Source organism: Perca flavescens, chromosome 22 (assembly GCF_004354835.1).
Source record: "Perca flavescens isolate YP-PL-M2 chromosome 22, PFLA_1.0, whole genome shotgun sequence".
Classification (NCBI taxonomy): Eukaryota; Metazoa; Chordata; class Actinopteri; order Perciformes; family Percidae; genus Perca; species Perca flavescens.
The window spans coordinates 15,153,422-15,171,324 of record NC_041352.1 but is presented as its reverse complement, the minus strand read 5'-3'; the positions used below and the strand labels follow the sequence as shown (position 1 = coordinate 15,171,324).

Genomic DNA, 17,903 nt, shown 5'->3' with positions numbered 1-17,903 from the left:
AGTTGTGCTACTGTTACACAATGTTTTAGCATTTAACCAGAAGTGACAAAGTCTCACTTTAAGCAGTTTGGTATAATATTGAATAGGCTATTTCAATTTCTGCTTTAATTAAATGGTAGTTTTAGCATTTAAAAGAAGAAAACTTAAAAGAAAACTAAATTTCCTCTTCTGACAATTTAAAAGTTAATTGCATTTAAATAATAAAGGCACCCTTGCTCAGTTTATTATACTCAGGAGTTTTGCTATAGCCACTTGATCTAGTATGACCAGTAGCTCATGGTGGCTAATGTAAGCTAATGTTAGTTGAATATTGCTGAATAACTCAGTCAGTTAGTGAGTCACTTTGCCATTTTTATGACTCTTCTCTGATTGTACTACTGTTACACTAAGTTTTAGCATTTCCTTCAGTATACTCCTATATAGTAATTGTCACTTGTGGCCACAGTGGCTACTGTTCAGCTAAAGTTAGTCTAACTTAAATGTGAGACTGCGTAACCATTGCTGAACAGCGGCCACTGCCACTGTGCCTACAAGTGGAGAGTCACAAAGTGACAAAGTGTGTTATACAGCAAAATAGTGGTTCTTATTTTTAATGAATTACATTTTCCTTTTGTAAGAGAATGGGCCATTTATATAGTCACATTGTGTAGGGCTGAGAAATGTTGATTTTAGTTTCAGGTTTGTGGGTCACAAAGGATCTAACTCAAGACTACTTTCTGACAACAATAAAACACATATCAGAAAACAATATTGGAGGGTTGATAAGATTAGAGCAGTAAATTCTGTGTGTGATTAATGGAGACAGACGCCTCTCTCCCTGCTTACACACACACACACACACACACACACACACACACACACACACACACACACACACACACACACACACACACACACACACACACACACACACACATCAGCAGATAGGGATGCATACTGCAAGGAGCCTGGGTGACATTTTTAAAGCCTGAATCAATCAAGTGGAGGAAAGAGTCATGGACATTATAATGTTTGAGTATCAATGGGATCACTATTAAACTCATGGGGCCTAAATCATTTTCTGTGCTACAATCCTGCACAGCTGAGTGTAGATCTCTGCTGAACATGAAGTTTTATAAGTATAGGTTTAAAAAAAAATCATATGCATTTGTTGTAGTAAAAATGTTAAAATATCAAATCTCTTGCATATGTTTTAGTTTCAGTGAGCTAGGACACCCCCTTTTCCTACTCTAATTGGTACATTCCAATAGGATAAATTAAGCACAGGTGGGCTGCTGGTTGTAGGCCAGTAAGTGTCCTGCCCCTTTACTACTAGTCTGTGACCACAACACCACATCTGACATATCGTATTAAAGATGGGGGAGAGGTTGCAAAGTAAAAAAAGCTATGTTTGCTCTTTTTTTGATTGTAAAGCTACATTTAGTAAATCGTGGAAGCTAGAGGCTCATCTTTGCAAACACACAGGATTGGTAAGTGGCTCTGAACTGCTACAAGACAAACAGAACAAATTATATAACAAGAATGGAGTGGACACATAACCGCTGGTATTGTTTTAATCTCCAGTTAACATTGTCAAATGGGTTGTCAAATGTTCCCCTCAGAAACCGTTCTCCTGTGAGAACTGTGACAAGAGCTTTTGCACTCGTTATCAACTCACCAGACATGAGCTCAGTCACAGTGGGGAAAAGCCACACAAGTAAGCCACTCGATCACTATTTTAAATGACTTGGATCAGTAAAATGTAACCTTGGGGTTTGTCTTGATCGGTTACCTGCTCTGGTCTCCAGGTGTCTGGCGGATGGATGCTCTGAGGCCTTTGTCACCAATGCCAGCATGAAGAACCACATGGCTCGAGTTCACCATAACCAGGAGAAGCAATATAAAGTACAATAATCCAGAAGTTTTCTTTGGTTTGCTGTGGTTTTTTAAAAAAATTTTTTTTTCACTTTGTCACAAGTATGGCATCTACTGTAATGATGTACTTGGCTTGCTTTTGTTTGTATTCTCTTTCAGTGTGACCATCAGGGCTGTGGAAAGGATTTCAACAAGAGGAACCAACTGAAAGCCCATATGTGTGAGCACCAACAGATTCTGCCATTTCGGTGAGTTTTGTGTCTACAAATCTGATTCAAGAATAACTGAAATTTGTATCTGTCCTTGGCTATCTCAAATCTAAACTTTTTATCTTTTGATGTAGTTGTACTTTCAGTGGCTGCACAAGAGAATTTCCCTCTCATGGTAAACGGAAGCATCATGAGAAAGTGCATGCAGGTTGGTTAATAAATGGACCACTCCTGTTTCTTTTTAATTACACTCACCTAAAGGATTATTAGGAACACCTGTTAAATTTCTCATTAATGCAATTCTTTAGTCAACCAATCCCATGGCAGCTCCTTCAATGCATTTAGGGGTGTGGTCCAGGTCTAGACAATATCCTGAACTCCAAACTGAATGTCAGAATAGGAAAGAGGTGATCTAAGCAACTTTGAGCGTGGCATGGTTATTGGTGCCAGATGGCTGGTCGGAGTATTTCGCAATCTGCTCAGTTACTGGGATGTTCACGCACAACAATTTCTAGGGTTTACAAAGAATGGTCTGAAAAAGGAAAAACATCCAGTATGCTAAAGTCCTGTGGGCGAAAAATGCATAGTTGATGCTAGAGGTCAGAGGAGAATTGGCCAACATAGATCAACTTTGACTCAAATAACCACTCGTTACAACAGTGGTATGCAGCAAAGCATTTGTGAAGCCACAACACTCAACCTTGAGGCGGATGGTCTACACCAGCAGAAGACTCCACCAGGTACCATTCATCTCTACTAAAAATGGGGGGTGGAAAATGAGGCTACAATTTGCACAAACTCACCGAAATTGGACCGTTGAAGACTGGAAAATGTTGCCTGGTCTGATGGGTCTCGATTTCTGTTGAGATATTCAGATGGTAGTCAGAATTTGGCAAACTGAATGAGAACATGGATCTGTCATGCCTTGTTACCACTGTGTAGGCTGTTGGTGGTGTAATGGGGTGGGGGATGCTATCCTATAAATATGGGCCAACCTTTCTAAATGCTTCCAGCACCTTGTTAAATCAATGCCACAAAGAATTAAGGCAGTTCTGAAGGAGAAGGGGGTCAAACATGGTTTTAGTATGGTGTTCCTAATAATCCTTTAGGAGAGTGTATAGTGTGTTAACAAAACTCTCTGCTGCAGGTTACCCTTGTGAGAATGAAGAATGTTCTTTTCAGGGAAAGACATGGACAGAATATCTGAAGCACAGAAAAGAACACAAAGGTATGAATGTAATGCTGGGAGGTGTTATGCTTGTGTTGAATTGCACAAATGGCAAGTGTATTTTAATGTCTTTGTTCTCAGTCAAGGTGCCGTGTAGAGAGTGCAAAAAGCAGTTTAACAACACCTGGTTCTTGCACCAGCATGAGCTGCGTGTCCACTCTGGGGAGAGAAGGAAGCTGTCATGCCCCAGGGAAGGGTGTGATAAAAAGTTCACTCGTCGCTTCAACTTGGAGAGTCACGTACTGGGAGACCATGAGGGAAAGAAGCCCTTTAGCTGTGCGTATGCTGGCTGTGGGAAGAGCTTCGCCATGAAGGTAAACCTGCACTTCAATTTAACATTAAATGTTGTGTCAAATCACAAACTTTCAAAACCATGGTATCCAGTCATGCTGATAGTTCAGCTTTTACTTGCTAAATGTTTTCCTATATGCATGTTGACACTTTGCTGCAACCCTAAGACAACAAGAGGAGAATGGAATTTAGTTTGTGGTGCTCAGAGTGATGAAATATATTTCTTTGCAGTGATGGATAATCTAGACCTTGCTGAATGGCTTTTTCTTTCTATGGAGGAAATGGGTTATTAGTGTAACTGAAAATTGGTTTTGGCAAGATGCACAGCTTATTGAAATTTTTCAGTTTTTTTTTTTTTTTTTTTTTTTTTTTTTTGAACACCACACACTTGATTCCAGTAACTGTCATTATACTTGGGTGGTGGAAAGTATTTCAAAAAGTGGGGCACAAAAACGGAGACTATAAATTGCTAGTCACCATGAGAAGTGAATGTGTTTTTCTCCTAATACAGTGTAGTTAACTAGTCTCATTGTTAATCAGGAAAACCTGTGGCGACATGGAGTGGTGCATGACCCAGCAAAGAAAAAGCTGAAGGTAATGTGTCCTTGTCAACTTTTTCTTATACATTTTTCTTTTTGTAGTATGTATTTTTAATATTTGTTCCCCTTCCAGAAACTGCGTCCTAAAAAGAATCAGCCCTGGCGTGTGGCACAGCAAGTCAGACAGGCAGCTGCAGCCAATCAAGCGGAGACAAACAAGCTTGCTGCAAAGCTGCAAAATACAACTTTGAAGGATGACAAATCTTGAGGCTACATTATTGTATTAAATATGTTCATTAATGGTGAAGCAAATCACAATTTTTGTTTATTTTCTTTGTGCAAATATGAAAATAAAGCCTCATTAATACAGCAGTACCATACCAGCAATCTTTCCAGTTACTAAACTGCCTCCTGCTCATAACTGCCTTCCAACTGACAATTCCCACAAGCAAAGTGGAAAAGCACACTGAAGAACCATTAGTCCTTGGAAGGAAATATTTATTAAACAAACAGAACACACATTCACACACATGTATAAAACTCCAGCTGATGGGACTGCTGGTTGTCATGGTGATGAGGCCTAAGGGCAGTTGAGCCCCCAGGGTGTGGCAGGTTTCTAATAAGGCCTGAGGCTTATTCAGCTGGATACAGCGATGGTGTTGCAGAAAATTTTGATTAGAGCAGTTACAGGTCATTATCCTAGATTACAGAGGATCACAGGCTACTTTTTTAATTTTAATCTCTACCTGCAATGATGCATCCACCTGAATACAGCCCTGGATTCTACAACTGCCTGGTGAGGTGAACACAGCACAGACCGCCTGTTCAACAGTTGCAGTACCATGTCTCCCAGCGGGAGTGATGACAAAATGACTATGAACACAGCAGTGTGTTTGAGTGCAGTCTGTCGGGTGACGTGGCACGATTTGGAACAGTTCCCACCTAGTCAGGACAGCCTTGGTCCTGCTGGGTCTACTACAGTTCTGAATGCTTTTGGTCCTGGATTAAGCCCGGTATGGAGCGATGTACAGTAGCGTGTACCAGTTCACTTTGGCCAAGGTTGTTCCCAATATAGAACATTCTGTGTGGTGCGCAGGCTGCTTATAGTCTGGCTCAGCTACACCAGGCTGCCAGGCCAGGAGACCACAGTAAGCGCCACCCGGCTGCGCTGCTCCTTCAGCATGGGCACCAGCGCTGAGTGGCTCATTCCTGCTGTCGACAGGCCGTTGACTGCCACAATCATGTCACCACATCTAGGGTGACACCAAGAGACAGGTCAGTATGGATTATAAACAGGACCTGACAGCTTGGAGTGACGTGCTATCCAAATAGGTCTATGTTATGGAACGTCATATGAAGAAATTAAAGATGACGGAAACATATGGTGTGACAGGAAGCTTGAAAATACAGCAAAAACATAGGTCTATTTGTTAGTGTCGACAATTATCCCTGATATTAGTCGACTAATCAATGAACAATAAATTCATCTGCAACAATTTTGAGATTTTTTAAGCAAAAATACCAAATACCATTCTCTGATAGTAAAGTGAATATATATTTCTGTTAATTAGATCAAACAAGCCATTTGAAGACATCACCTTGGGCTCTGGGAAACTGTGATGGGGATTGTCTGACATTTTACAGACCTAACAATAATTAATCAAGGAAATAATCAGCACTTTTATCAATATTGAAAATAATTGTTAGTTGCAGTTAGTAAACCACAAATGCATTTGTGCACCGGTCGATCCTTTCTCTAGCCCTGAGTCCGTTATGGCAAACATCGCTCAAACAAGAGTAAATAGTTTATTTGTTGGGGACTATTTTCAGATGTGGATTAATACACATTTAGTATTCTAGTGAATATTTACAGCAGCAGGACTTTGTATGAAGGATGGACTCAAAATAAACTACAGCTGTCACGTTTATTGTAATGTTAAGCTTTGGTTTCACAGACAGTAATTATTAGTAGGAACAATGTATTGCTGGTTTTGGTCTTTTCGTATAATTTGTCGGCAATAGTAAATAAATAGAATATCAACAATTTAATTATTTTAGAAGACAATGGCCTATAGCCTATATTTTTTTATACTGCAGGGACAGACAAGATACAGAAAAAAGGAAGACCCAGGGGTTAAATGTAACCCCAGTTTAGTTGTGGGAAATTACATTTAACAGAAATGCTATATTTGGGACATGCTCTGAAACTTTCAGATTAATTAGAGAATCCCCCAGAGAGCAGAGGTGCCAATTTACTAAATGTTTCATCTCTATTTTGAAATGCCTAAACAGGGTTTAGCTGGATTTTAACCTACAATAAATAATGTCTTCATATAATTTTATATCATATTCATATCCCATGTGTATAAAGATAGGGTCAAACTGAATCAAATTTGGTTTCTTTGTAGCTGTTTGCATTATGACAATACAGCAGTTAATATATGAGTCTGTATACAGTTCAGTATAAAAATGAAACCTTATTCACTAATAGAACATGCTCAAATAAATTGGTATTTTATCTTGAATCTAAATGGTCATCATGCAGTTGTTTCATATTAAAAGGTACATTTAGCTTTGTTCTTGTAATGTACTCTGTAGGCATGGGCTATCGTCACGCCACTCTTATCAATTAACTACTGGGGGTCACAGTTTATCTACCTGTTAATTCACCACTCTGTCACTGCTAACAGAAGCCAAAGACAGACACATGAAGAACAACTGATCACTCACTTGAGGCGGCCATCGTAGTACGCAGGTGTGCCGAGGACAATGGTCTTGATAAAGAACGCCTGGTTGCCGTGACTTTCCTCGTATCCCCCAACGATGCTGAAGCCCCAGCTGCCCGGGTGGTTCCTCCGCAGTACAATCTCATGACTACTGTGCAGGTAGCTGCAAGAAGAAAACAGAGCTGAATGAAGGAGGGCTGGACAGAAAATATCCTCTTACCGCACTGTAAATATCTACATAAGTGGGATAATTTCACTTCCAAGCAAGTATTAGTATAGCCAGTTAAACCACAATACCCTTTTTTAAAATGATAATCAGTTGTTTGAAGTCCTCTAAATAAATGTACGTCTTGCAACATCCAGTCATAGCAATGCATCAATGCATTTCATCATTATAGTACTCACACATGACAAAAGCACATTTCAATCCAGAACTATACAATATTTGAAGACAAATATGTGCTCACCTGGGTAAGCCCAGCCACATGACCCATGAGGGGGACCAGTTGGCATCAAAGTCACTGTCATGTGTGTGAGGCAGCAGCTCGTCATGGTCGGGCTCTTCCACCATGCTGACCTCCAGCACCCGCAGCTGGACTGAGGGCGAGGCAGCGCTGGCCTTCAGGGTGCCCACGGCCTCACTGTGGCTCAGGTAGGTTAAGTCCTGCCCGTTGATACTCAGCAGGACATCGCCTGAAAAAGAGAGGAGGGGAGACGCTGCAATTTCTGATGTAATGTTTGATCAGAATTGGTCTTGTTATCGTCATTTCGGAGGGAGTGCTCACCTCGTTTGATTCTCCCGTCCCTCGACAAGCAGCCGTGTGGTTGGACGCTGGTCACAAAGATTGGCAGCTCCCCGCTCTTACTGCCCCGCCCTCCAGCGACAGTCATGCCTAGAGACTCGAGGGGCTCCTTCTTCACAGTGATGTGTTTCTCCTTACAGGTCACACACTGGGAAAGGTCCTGGGTATAATCACAAGAGGCAACACACACACAAACACAGGTTCAGTTACAGAAAATGTCTTTTCACAAGTTCTTCAGTCTACTTAGAGTCTTTGTGCATCATTTTCAGTTTTATAGATTTTCACCAAGACATTTTCACCAGAAACCAACTGGTTTAAACTGATTTTCATCTCAGAAAAATACCTCCACTAATAAAAAGTAAAGAAATGTAGTCCTAAACATGAATAAAAGCAAAAGGTGTTTTTAATACAAATTCAAGTTCTAATTTTCACACTAATGTTTATATTAACGATAACGATTCAACAATAAATAACAATACATTATTTGACATGTTTTTGAAAAAAACAACAACCTGAAAAAAAAGAGTCCGATCACATTACATCAACTTAACAGTCCTTCAATAAAAATCTTCACACACACACACATACACACACACAGCAGATCAGCAGATAGGGACGCATACTGCAGGGCGCCTGGGTGACATTTTTAAAGCCTGAATCAATCAAGTGGAGGAAAGAGTCATGGACATTATAATGTTTGACTATCAATGGGATCACTATTAAACTCTGCTCACTCTGTGAGTGCTGGTGCGGGAGAGGTGTGAGGGCACAGGACTCGGGGTAGAGCTGTGGTTAGGCAGGAAGTGATCAAGGCAGTAGAGGTCTCTGGTGGAGCTTGATTTTGGCGGTGGAGGAGGAGTTGGTTTGGTGGGTCGGCCAATCAGCAGGTGGACTCGCTCTCCGCTGGCCTAGGCAGACAGAGTTAGTCTTTTAGGGACTTTATTCCTCACTCACATTTCCTACTTTGTTGTTCATGTTTAACTTAAAATAATAATACCAAAAGAAGCCTTAATGACCAAATGCATCTCCACCTGTATGATCTGTGCAGCCTGCTCCGGGGTGCCGTGGCGTAGGTCCTGGTCGTTGACTGCCAACACGCGGTCGTTACTCCGCAGTCTGCCATCCTTCGCTGCCAGGCCTCCCTCCAACAGATCCAATACAAACACTCCTGACTCATCTGTTCGCCGTACCAGCTTGATGCCGAGCTGCTCTGTTGAGTCCCGCTTGTGCAGGGTGATTCTCAGGGTGGCGGGGCTGGACGGGGCACCCTCAGGGGTGGAGCAGGGGGCATGGGGCACAGCCGGGGTGGAGGAGGAAGAGGAGGGAGGCGCCCGGGAGGCACAACGACGCTCCCTGAGCACAGTCAGCTGCAAAGTGGTGCAAGGGCGTGCAAGTGTAGAGCGAGCAAAACTGTGGGGAACGTTACTGATGTCCACGTTGTTCACCTTGTAATAAAGATATGTCAAAGGAAATTATGGACAATTAATGTTCAAACCTGCATTCATTGATTTTTTTTTGGCCATTGACATTAACGGACATTCAGAGGTGTACAAAGTACTAGAGACCCAAACTTGAGTAAAAGTACAAGTGCTCTATCAAAAAAGTGACTTGAGTAGAAGTAGAAGTGCTCTTTAAGCACCCCACTTAAGTGGAAGTACTAAAGTATTAAAAAAAATGTGTACTTAAGTATTGCAAGTAGTTTATTTTAAAATGTAATTCTCAAGTACTAAAAGTACAAGTACAAGTATTGTGTTATGTAGTTATTAAAGAAAGCAGTCAAATTTTGAATATCATATTGTTGGAGTTCAACTTTTTCCTTGGTATTAAGGCAGTCACAAACTGTAGATTGCTGGATATGAAGGAAGTTTCTGAAATAAACCCCAAAATGTACATTTATGTCACAGCTGTTATAACTACTATTATCTGATATAACAGTGGATATTAATCACTTATTAACAAATACTGAAATAAAATGTGTGATGTTGTGGAAAGTTAGCAAGCTAGCAAAATACAGATAAACTAGCAGCTTCACGCCACAGGGTGAAACGGTTAACATTCAGTACTCACTGCAGACTGAAACAACTCAGGAATAGATTAATCTGCTGCAACAATAGTGCAATAGATAGAGTACAAACTTACATTGTCTCTGACTTCTTAACGGGTAAACCGTAATGAAAAGAAACACGACGCGATCTTGGGGATTTTTTAACAGAACTTACGTAATTATCGTATGTAACTAACGTAGCCGTAACTACACACACTGTAACCTACACAGTCTCCGTAGCGTGAGGCATTCACAACAGTAACGAGTAACAATACAGCACACAAAAATGTATCGGAGTAAAAGTATTAAACTCATCAAAATCTGTACTCAAGTAAAAGTGGAAGTAGGAGAAAAAAATAATACTCCAGTAGAGTACAGATACAGCCTTTTAGTACTTAAGTACAGTAGTGAAGTAGTTCTACTTCGTTACTATACAGCTCTGCGGACATTCATATTGTGCCTTCGGTTTCTGGCTATATGACAAATGTAAATCCAATATTAACTCTCAGATTAACTCTGTTTTGGTCTCCACCAACTCCTGAAAAAAATATTTGGCTCTTTAGCTGCTAAATGCTTCACTATCTTCACCAGGTAGTATATATATTGATAATAGAGAGTTGATTTAAGAAAAAAGTGAACAAGATATTTTGTGAGGTATAGGAAAGAAAAAATATCAAGAAATGATTTCAGATAATAAAACTAAATTTTACAAATAAAAAAGGTAGTAAATTACTAATATAATATACAATACTATAAACTGATACTATTGTTTGCCATAACAGCTACTGTTAACATGAATATTGTGTAAAAACAACCACTAATAGTTAAAGTGAAGCTTTATAGTGGCCAAAAGAATGTTTTGGAAGCTCCAGCTCCAGTATGAAAATAAAGTAGAGTTATCGGTTTTACCTGTAGTATCTGATCCCCAGCCAGCAGCCTCCCGTCTCGTGCAATGACCCCGTCTCTGTACACTTCCTGAATCACGATGTTAATGAGAGGCGTCTCGTTTCCCCCCACAACGCTGATGCCCAGCTCAACATACGGGTTTGCCCGGTGGACCTCTATGGCAGTTATCTCTCCTTCAGGAAGCGAGGGCAACTTCACACAGCCTTTATTGACACACAAATCACATCACACAGCTGCATTTCAGAACCTGATTTCCACATCTTACTAATGTTGCCTGAATGTGATTATCCTGTCGTCTAAGATTACAGCTCTTACAATTGCAGGAAGCTGCAATATCACAGATCTCTATTATTCAGCCCTTCAGAAAGATGCTCAGTCAAGTGGAGGAAGTGATGTCATACCCTCTTCAGCGGAGAGAGGTGGAGACTCAGGGCAGTCCCAGCCAGAGGAGGTGGAGCTGACAGAGCGGTGGAGGTGGATGCAGGGATTACTGAGGGGCCGTTTCACCCTGGGGACCACACACTCCAACCCTACCACACCTAAAGACAGATCGACATGAAGAGATGGATGCCATTTCTGCTGGGTCTTATCAATAGAATTCTTCTCAGTCTAAACTGTATTGACATTATTGACAATCTAAATCTCTTCACTTCGCACAAAGGACAGTGGTTCCACTCACTTTCTTCCTCCGTGCTCTCCTCAAAGGCAGGGTTATCGAGGCCGGCGTCATCCGTCCACACGGGCCCATTGCCGCTGGTGTTATTAGGTCCGGAGGGTGGAGAGGGTGTGCGGCCCCTTAGGTCTGTCTGTGGGGAGTGGGGAGACCTGGGAGGGCTGGATACCATTGCTCGCTCATCCCCGCTCTCACATCGCGGGCCATCCACGCTCGTCTGCTGACACCTCGTCCCGGGACACCTTTCACCAAGCAACAGGCGTCAGTTTGTTAGTCCATCTGACGTGTAAAGAAAATCAGGTTCAGCATCAGTTAATTTAATGTGATGCAATTGATCCCATCAGGGAGAGTCTCTTTTCTCCTTAGAGAAGGTCAGAGTGCAGGGTCACGTGTAGCTGGGAGGGATTCAGTGAGTAAAGTGAAGAAGTAATTTTTGTAGGAAAGGTCCCAATGGTGGAGGAACACTGAACTGTCACGGATTAGAGAGATCATTGCTGCTCTAATCTTGATTTCTTTATATACATTTGATGTTGCGCTTGACTAAAAATCATACAAGTATGTGCATATATGACCATGTGTATATTGGCTATATTTTTATGCTTTCCATGTCAGACACGTCTGTACATGTGCAGGCTGTGAAAACACGTTTTCTATCAATAATTCTTTTTTTAATAAATCAATTCATTTGAATTTTCCAAACTCCACAATGTCTTGTGAGTGTGCTTGCTTCGACTAACCAACCATCTAAAACCTAAAGATATTCAATTTATAATGATATAAAACAGAGAAACTCAGCAAATACTCACATTTGGGAAGCTAAAACCAGCATAAATTACTTAAATGATTGGATAATAACATAATAGGTCAGTCGCAAAAGGTTCAGCCACTCAGAGATGTTCTTTCAATGAAAACAAACACAACTCTGGTGGAGACGGATGCATCAATTCTGTCCCACAAATAGAAAGTCTTCACTGAAAGACAATTAAAAATAAACTCAGACAGACTCAAGGGATCAAAGTGGTCTCACCCTTAATTAACTCTGAAGTATTTACTGTAAGTGGCAGCTATGAGCTGGTTGCATTATTAAATGCTTCTAAGAAAAACCATGGAAAACCGATACTGCTGTCCCACAATAATTTGCCCTTGCAACATTTAAACTAGAAAACAGTCAACCACGGGTGTTGTAATGCTATGTGGCCAATTTACTTACCATTTATTGTCTCATTTCTAACTCTCTTTCACATCTACTGTACCTTTGACCGTTTCCATCAAAGCCATGAGCTTTTTTAACCAATATGTAATGAGCTTGACAGGTTGAGCTCATATTAAGGCCTCAATTCCAGTACTTTGGTTCAGGAACAGTGAAAGCACCTCAGTTTTCACACGTACACACCATCAGTAATAAGATCAACCTGCCCACCGTGACCACCATGGAACACTGTGGCCTGGCTGGCACTCTGGTCTTTTATTCTAATGTCCAGTGACCGATCCCTATGGTGGCTAATGTTAGCTAACGTTGGCTAAATTTAGACAGATATTGCTGTGTTACCACCATTATTAACCAAGTCAGTTTAAATAACTCTTCTCTAGTCATTCTACTGTTACACTATGTTTTACCATTTACTGTTTTCCTGTAATTACATGCTACAGGGGCAGTAATTCAGCAAAAGTTTATCTTGCTTAAAGGACACAAAGTACCGTATGTGGCAGTGGTCTCCTATAAAAACAGCTGACTCAGAAAAGCTTTTAACACCTTGTTAGCGATAGCTTATTAGTGTGAGCTTGTTAAGGTAAATCTCCTTGACTTAACTGAGGTGTTCCCATCAAAAAGCAAGCGTCAAAACACCAATGGCTCCTTAGCAACAGACACCATCTTAAAAGAATTAAACTATATAGAAGTTTGCTCCCAAATGAATAATGCTGATTATAGTAAAGCAAAATAAAATTGCTATATGCTGCATATATTCTTCAAGCACTTTTACACTACTTCCATCCATGTAACAGCAACAACAGCCTAACCTGGGTTCCCCTATGGCAACACACACACACACACACACACACACACACACACACACACACACACACACACACACACACACACACACACACACACACACACACACACACACATCTTGCATATCAGTGCAGGACAGGGCAACAGAGAGAGCAAGAAAGAGAGAGCAAGAAAGAAATTAAATTGGGAGACACACAGAAGGAAATGTAGAGGAGACCAGTGAGAGAATGGTGCCATTGGCAAGCGGGACTTGGGATGGCACATCCCAAGTCCCGCTGACCCACATCCCGACGTGTTCGACTCACCACAGGCCAGGGTTGCCTTTGGCTGTCTCACAGAAGAAATGGTTGAAAAGGTCCCTGGTGTTGAAGTTGCTCAGCATGATTGCAGAATGAGAACATGGAGCTCCTGGTCAGCCAACCCATGACTGCTGTAGGGAACCACTAATCCCCCGTCACATGACCTACAGCTAAATAATCCCCTCAGGGTCTCGCAGCACCTGGTCCAAATGGGCCGAAAGCCAAAGAGTGAACCCCTTGAGGTTAAGGATGGCGGGTAAGTCTAACCATTTTGGACTAAGAACTATGACATCTCTAAAAGTTCCCGACAAAAACAAGCCAATCGTGAGGATGGAGAGGTTACGAATGCAACTTTTTAAAGTTATACAAAGGTTACTAGAGTTGTCTTCATTATCAATTAATATGTCAATTACTTTCTCCATGAATGGTTCTTTTTTTTTTTAAATGGAACAATGTTACAATTTCTCAGAGCCCAAAGTGATGTGTTCAACTTGCTTGTTTCCTCTGACCGACCATTCAAAACCAAAATGTTTACTACCATGGAAGAGTAGACCAGCAAAATCACACTCCTGAGAAGCTAAAACCAATAAATTGTTGGTATTTTTGTGAGTAAACCTAAACAAGTAATCATTATCTACTGTTGCCGATTCATTGTCTGTCGATCGACTAATCGATTCATTTACTAATCCTTTCAGATATGAAGGTAAACACTAGTAACTACTGTATTTGGTAATTGTCTGATTGATTCCAATACAGCTACAATAAAGCTACATTTTCTGTATAAGGCTTATGGAATCCTGGTTGTCATGAATGCATTGTGTTTGCACACAGCTCTCATGAAAGCATTAATCTATTATGCATGTATGTAAGCTTTATTACCTGTGCTTGAGGTGTGCCTCCAGGTCACATCGTGGCATGCTGAGGGAGCAGACTGGGGTCAAAGGGCAGGAGACAGACAGCTTGTCCAGCAGCTTGTGCACCAGTATGCTGGATCTGCGGCACGCTTGCAGCTGCAGCCGTGTCCTGTCCAGCGGGCAGAAGTCCCTCTCCTGGAGGAAGCTACGCAGGCAGCGGGCACAGAAAGTGTGTCCGCACGGCGTGTCCAGTGGCTGCACCAGCGGCTGCAGGCAGATGTGGCACACAAGGTCGTCGTCCACTTCCAGACGATAGTTGTAAAGGTGGTTCTCCCAGCTACGGTGGATCTGGCCACACTCAGGACACAGAGCCTCCAAGGCTGGCTCCACTGACCCGGCTAGACCCACCTCGCAGCCTGGGCTGCCCATCTCTGCTCCTTTGACACAACTCAGCTTTGGCACAAGTGACTCCAGTGGGGCTGCAGTGTTGGGTAGGGGCACAAGCACTCCTATCCCATAAGCTTCACAGGATGAAGAAGTTTCAGAGAGGACAGATGCCCCCCAGTGGCTGATGGAACATCACCCTGCAGGTCAGAGGTCAACGAAAGAGGGTTAAACAGCTGTTTCAGAAAAACAACAAGTGTCTGATTATGTGCTGGTGCATTTATTTATATGGCAAATGCTTTGTGCACGTGGGCCCACGTGTTAGCATGAGATCGAGGGTGGCACTGTGTGTATGTGTGTGTGTGTCAGTGAGTGTGCTGAGATTATGTATTGCTGCTCCTGTCCACTAATCTGGCAGTATAATCTCTCTTTTGCTCTCGCCTGCTGCAATCTTCCAATTCCACAGAGAGGGAATTATCTGGGATTGATGCAGACAGAGGACACGGATCAGAGGAAGTGGGACTGGGAAAGCAACAGTGGGGGAAACCAACCAGGGGTGGAAAGGAGCAGAGGCAGAGCGAGGAAGACGAACAATAGATAAGAGATGTAAAATCTGAAAGAGGCAAAAAGTGCGAGGCTCTGAAAGGCAGCCACGTCCATGAAAGTGATGAAAACAAAACAGACAAGAAGATAAATTCTTTACACACTTGATAGTTCTAGTTCAAGCCATGAACAGTAGATGCACTCAGTCTCCTCTGCTACAGAAAGAGAACATGCCTAAAGCAAAGCCTTGAAATATAGCACTCCACGAGGGGAGTGAGTCCCCAGAGCTAATGCACTGTGTGCGCTCATCATTTCCACAGTGTTTCACATCCAAAGCCACTCAGACCTTCAGACGCTCTATTAGCCGAGCCCCTGTGGGCATGATGCAATCAGTGGACAGCAGAGGGCGTGCCTCAGCTCACAGCAGGCCAACCAAGCCACAGTGACTACCTGGCTCTATTGCAGCGGGGGTCTGCTCCTGTCTCCATGACGACCTGGAGCCTGTTCTGTTCAGTGGGGCTTGACATTCAGAGTGTAGCCGGAGAAGGATGCAGAGGAGCCACACAACAGATGTATTTCTCTCAACAGGATGCTCTGGTCTTCCCTGGTACAGCCTGAAAGCTTGTCAGAGAGCGCTGCAGGCGATGATGAGAGCCCCCTTTTTAAGCTGCTTTTTTCGTCTTGTCTCTGTAGCTACCCATTTCTGTGACAACCTGTCTGATCCTGTCTCCTTGGCTACCGGACCGGTAGTTACTTATTTCAGCCTCCTTTAAGTACGTGCTCCTGTCTGTGTGTGACTGGCTGCTTCTGTCTCTATCCCGCAGCTGGACATGAATTAATCATGAGGACACAAGGCTTCTCTGTTCCTATAACAAAGATGTGACATCACCACATCACACACACATTCACACACAGACTTGTAGACATGCAAGTATAAGTCTATAAGCAAAAACACATACACATCATGCACAAGAGCTTTTTAGGTACCCGATCCTGCTAAAAGCCTTTATTAATAAGTAAAGTCTTCAGGTTTTCACTGTGGCAGCAGTTTAGAGCCCCGGCCATGAAAAGCACTTAAATCTATTTTAAACATATATGGACTCTGTAGCAACAGATTCTTTTACACAAGTCAAATGAAGACTAGCAAATGCTTGTGAAATATCCCTCTTTTAATCCCTCTGTGTGTGTGTGTGTGTGTGTGTGTGTGTGTGTGTGTGTGTGTGTGTGTGTGTGTGTGTGTGTGTTGTTATTGTCATTGCACTGCTTTCTATATGAATAAATACCAGACTTGGCCCTGCACCTGTCTCTGCTATTTTATTTTTCATTTTTCAGAGATGACAATCTAATCTTACAACACAAGACAAGCCATGAACAATCTCGCCTGCAGGAATGACATTTTCAAATATGATGAGATATCCACAGATTTAAAATCTTAGGTCCTGTCGGCTTAGCCTACATTTTCATAAACCCCCATCTCATCGTCTCTTGTCTTAACAAAATCTAGAAAGGCTGATAGCACTTGCACAGGCCTTCTGCTCTGCGAGGTCTGTTGCAATAAGCAGCTTTTTTTCACAACAGTCAGACATGCAATGATAACAACAAAAACTGACACTGATTAAATTGATAATTCAAATATTTTTTTTCCACTGTCATAGTCCTAATTTACCATGGCAACGAACCAACTGAAGTGTGATGATTTATAAGATACCCGAAGGCGTTGAACACATTTGATTAGACAAGAGCATTTTTGAAATCATTGCCCCCATCTGTCTGACTCCATCCCACCCTCCACAAGCGGAAAAGCTAGGACAGATGAAGCGACAATGGCAATATCAATGCAAAGCCATGCAGCCACACACTGACACTGTTCAAATAGGCACTGAATAGGCTATAAGCAGATGTAACATTACCTACTCCGGCTGCTCCTCCGCGCCGTGCAGTCCGGCCCCAAAAAGGGGGATGATTATTAGCTGCGGGACCTCAATCACGCATTCACTGCAACGGCCCGTTCCGCAAACCCGCACGAAAACGCCCCCGTGCCTTTGACGGCGCTGACTCCGCCTACTACTGTCCGTCAACTGGCCTGGGCGGGGCCTATGGCTGTCAATCCAGAGCAGACTCAGGGGTGGCTCGTAAAGGCCTGCTCAAAAAGAAAGAAAAATCCCAACAATGGGATTTTTGTAATGTTTGTACAATTTTAATTTTGGCCAAACAATATAGTCACAGATGTCGAGTTTTAGGTAAACGTTGCTATGTTGCATTTTATGATGAATATAATTTTGCAGATATGTTTTTTGAGAAAGGTTTTAGTTTATCTTTCAGTAATGCATGTTAATAGGATGTGTCTGATAATGTGCATTGTTATAGCCTAGTTACTTTCAAGATTAAGAAATTTGCATACAAAACATAAACGTCAATTTATAAAATACGAGCTTACGCAGCTGATACAGATTGAACTGTCCAAAGTAGGCTAGTTAACATAGCTCATTAAACAACATTAACGTTGCTGACATATTGATGCATCATCAATAATAAT

General features: G+C 42.1%; 2 protein-coding genes across 4 annotated transcripts; one reads left to right on the top strand and one right to left on the bottom strand.

Moving 5' to 3' along the window:
- The first annotated feature begins 1,287 nt into the window (after positions 1–1,287).
- Positions 1,288–4,496, top strand: gtf3ab (general transcription factor IIIA, b). The gene is made up of 9 exons (XM_028569796.1): positions 1,288–1,469; positions 1,602–1,696; positions 1,788–1,884; positions 2,014–2,102; positions 2,198–2,271; positions 3,211–3,291; positions 3,373–3,605; positions 4,123–4,176; positions 4,255–4,496. The coding sequence occupies exons 1-9, from the start codon at positions 1,356–1,358 to the stop codon at positions 4,387–4,389; spliced, it is 972 nt and encodes a 323-aa protein (XP_028425597.1). The 5' UTR covers positions 1,288–1,355; the 3' UTR covers positions 4,390–4,496.
- Positions 4,497–4,602: 106 nt separating this feature from the next.
- On the bottom strand, positions 4,603–17,393 carry lnx2a (ligand of numb-protein X 2a). Of its 3 annotated transcripts, none has more exons than XM_028569793.1 (12): positions 17,278–17,393; positions 15,818–16,233; positions 14,466–15,024; positions 11,280–11,515; positions 11,002–11,139; positions 10,604–10,803; positions 8,682–9,095; positions 8,385–8,558; positions 7,633–7,810; positions 7,315–7,540; positions 6,852–7,010; positions 4,603–5,374 (listed from the first exon to the last, which is right to left on the bottom strand). In XM_028569793.1, the coding sequence occupies exons 3-12, from the start codon at positions 14,867–14,869 to the stop codon at positions 5,239–5,241; spliced, it is 2,265 nt and encodes a 754-aa protein (XP_028425594.1). In that variant the 5' UTR covers positions 14,870–15,024; positions 15,818–16,233; positions 17,278–17,393; the 3' UTR covers positions 4,603–5,238. The 3 variants fall into 3 exon arrangements, with proteins under 3 accessions (XP_028425594.1, XP_028425596.1, XP_028425595.1); XM_028569795.1 differs by having other exon boundaries at positions 17,282–17,393; XM_028569794.1 differs by lacking the exon at positions 15,818–16,233.
- Between the last annotated feature and the right edge of the window lie 510 nt (positions 17,394–17,903).

Coding starts and splice junctions, on each gene's coding strand:
- lnx2a (XM_028569793.1), bottom strand. CDS start 14,869: ATGGGCAGCCCAGGCTGCGAGGTGGGTCTAGCCGGGTCAGTGGAGCCA. Junction 10,804..11,001: donor ACCTCTCTCCGCTGAAGAGG/GTATGACATCAC, acceptor GTGTCAATAAAG/GCTGTGTGAAGTTGCCCTCG. Junction 7,811..8,384: donor CCCGCACCAGCACTCACAGA/GTGAGCAGAGTT, acceptor GATTATACCCAG/GACCTTTCCCAGTGTGTGAC.
- gtf3ab (XM_028569796.1), top strand. CDS start 1,356: ATGGGGGAGAGGTTGCAAAGTAAAAAAAGCTATGTTTGCTCTTTTTTT. Junction 2,103..2,197: donor CAACAGATTCTGCCATTTCG/GTGAGTTTTGTG, acceptor CTTTTGATGTAG/TTGTACTTTCAGTGGCTGCA. Junction 3,292..3,372: donor GCACAGAAAAGAACACAAAG/GTATGAATGTAA, acceptor CTTTGTTCTCAG/TCAAGGTGCCGTGTAGAGAG.